This window comes from Sinocyclocheilus anshuiensis, unplaced genomic scaffold, assembly GCF_001515605.1.
Source record: "Sinocyclocheilus anshuiensis isolate Anshui unplaced genomic scaffold, SAMN03320099.WGS_v1.1 scaffold2253, whole genome shotgun sequence".
NCBI lineage: Eukaryota > Metazoa > Chordata > Actinopteri > Cypriniformes > Cyprinidae > Sinocyclocheilus > Sinocyclocheilus anshuiensis.
This window is the reverse complement of record NW_015551131.1, coordinates 96,392-98,898: the sequence shown is the minus strand read 5'-3', so window position 1 is coordinate 98,898 and position 2,507 is coordinate 96,392. Positions and strand designations below refer to the sequence as shown.

Genomic DNA, 2,507 nt, shown 5'->3' with positions numbered 1-2,507 from the left:
TGCGTGCGTGCGCGAGTGTGTGTGTGCGCGCGTGTGAGTGAGGGTGCGTGTGTGCGAGTGTGTGTGCGTGTGCGCATGCGTGCGAGTGAGTGTGTGTGCGAGTGTGTGTGTGTGAGTGCGTGCGTGCAAGTGTGTGCGTGTGTGTGTGTGCGAGAGAGAGAGTGTGTGTGTGAGTCAGAGAGAGAGTGTGTGTGTGAGTCAGAGAGAGAGTGTGTGTGTGAGTCAGAGAGAGAGTGTGTGTGTGAGTCAGAGAGAGAGTGTGTGTGTGAGTCAGAGAGAGAGTGTGTGTGTGAGTCAGAGAGAGAGTGTGTGTGTGAGTCAGAGAGAGAGTGTGTGTGTGAGTCAGAGAGAGAGTGTGTGTGTGAGTCAGAGAGAGAGTGTGTGTGTGAGTCAGAGAGAGAGTGTGTGTGTGAGTCAGAGAGAGAGTGTGTGTGTGAGTCAGAGAGAGAGTGTGTGTGTGAGTCAGAGAGAGAGTGTGTGTGTGAGTCAGAGAGAGAGTGTGTGTGTGAGTCAGAGAGAGAGTGTGTGTGTGAGTCAGAGAGAGAGTGTGTGTGTGAGTCAGAGAGAGAGTGTGTGTGTGAGTCAGAGAGAGAGTGTGTGTGTGAGTCAGAGAGAGAGTGTGTGTGTGAGTCAGAGAGAGAGTGTGTGTGTGAGTCAGAGAGAGAGTGTGTGTGTGAGTCAGAGAGAGAGTGTGTGTGTGAGTCAGAGAGAGAGTGTGTGTGTGAGTCAGAGAGAGAGTGTGTGTGTGAGTCAGAGAGAGAGTGTGTGTGTGAGTCAGAGAGAGAGTGTGTGTGTGAGTCAGAGAGAGAGTGTGTGTGTGAGTCAGAGAGAGAGTGTGTGTGTGAGTCAGAGAGAGAGTGTGTGTGTGAGTCAGAGAGAGAGTGTGTGTGTGAGTCAGAGAGAGAGTGTGTGTGTGAGTCAGAGAGAGAGTGTGTGTGTGAGTCAGAGAGAGAGTGTGTGTGTGAGTCAGAGAGAGAGTGTGTGTGTGAGTCAGAGAGAGAGTGTGTGTGTGAGTCAGAGAGAGAGTGTGTGTGTGAGTCAGAGAGAGAGTGTGTGTGTGAGTCAGAGAGAGAGTGTGTGTGTGAGTCAGAGAGAGAGTGTGTGTGTGAGTCAGAGAGAGAGTGTGTGTGTGAGTCAGAGAGAGAGTGTGTGTGTGAGTCAGAGAGAGAGTGTGTGTGTGAGTCAGAGAGAGAGTGTGTGTGTGAGTCAGAGAGAGAGTGTGTGTGTGAGTCAGAGAGAGAGTGTGTGTGTGAGTCAGAGAGAGAGTGTGTGTGTGAGTCAGAGAGAGAGTGTGTGTGTGAGTCAGAGAGAGAGTGTGTGTGTGAGTCAGAGAGAGAGTGTGTGTGTGAGTCAGAGAGAGAGTGTGTGTGTGAGTCAGAGAGAGAGTGTGTGTGTGAGTCAGAGAGAGAGTGTGTGTGTGAGTCAGAGAGAGAGTGTGTGTGTGAGTCAGAGAGAGAGTGTGTGTGTGAGTCAGAGAGAGAGTGTGTGTGTGAGTCAGAGAGAGAGTGTGTGTGTGAGTCAGAGAGAGAGTGTGTGTGTGAGTCAGAGAGAGAGTGTGTGTGTGAGTCAGAGAGAGAGTGTGTGTGTGAGTCAGAGAGAGAGTGTGTGTGTGAGTCAGAGAGAGAGTGTGTGTGTGAGTCAGAGAGAGAGTGTGTGTGTGAGTCAGAGAGAGAGTGTGTGTGTGAGTCAGAGAGAGAGTGTGTGTGTGAGTCAGAGAGAGAGTGTGTGTGTGAGTCAGAGAGAGAGTGTGTGTGTGAGTCAGAGAGAGAGTGTGTGTGTGAGTCAGAGAGAGAGTGTGTGTGTGAGTCAGAGAGAGAGTGTGTGTGTGAGTCAGAGAGAGAGTGTGTGTGTGAGTCAGAGAGAGAGTGTGTGTGTGAGTCAGAGAGAGAGTGTGTGTGTGAGTCAGAGAGAGAGTGTGTGTGTGAGTCAGAGAGAGAGTGTGTGTGTGAGTCAGAGAGAGAGTGTGTGTGTGAGTCAGAGAGAGAGTGTGTGTGTGAGTCAGAGAGAGAGTGTGTGTGTGAGTCAGAGAGAGAGTGTGTGTGTGTGCGCGCAGAAGTGATGCACAGCAGCAGAGTTATGGTTTACCTGCCAGACTGAGCGCTTTGAGCCGAAACTCTGTGCCGTAGAGGATGACGAAGCAGTGGGCCTGGTCGGGCCGGGCGGTCGAGTCCTCCACATATCGCTCGAAGTCTCGTGACTTCTGGCCCATGCGGATCTCCTTAATCTCCCGAATATCAACTGAAAGAGACACGAGAGACGGACTGGAGTAAACCAAACAATTCAGAAAAAGGATTAAACTGCAATGAAATACCCTTTTTTCATCACAACAGGAAATAAACATTTAGGTTTTTATTAAAGGTCCCATATTGTCAAAACTGAAATTTCCTGGCTTTTTACACAATAACTGAGGTCTAGGGGTTATTTAACTACCATATAAGTTTCAAAACAGTCAGTCCACAGTAAAATGCACACAGCCTGCATAAAGTAGCTGTGATTTTTCACGAACC

At 49.7% G+C, this 2,507-nt stretch overlaps 1 protein-coding gene across 1 annotated transcript in view; it reads right to left on the bottom strand.

Annotated features, from left to right (window-relative positions):
• Positions 1-2,507, bottom strand: part of plcg1 (phospholipase C, gamma 1) — an 88,665-nt gene that overhangs the window by 68,946 nt on the left and 17,212 nt on the right. Inside the window, exon 3 of the mRNA XM_016453378.1 lies at positions 2,086-2,238. Coding sequence (XP_016308864.1) covers positions 2,086-2,238 — 153 coding nt within the window. The remainder of the gene's footprint in view (positions 1-2,085; positions 2,239-2,507) is intronic.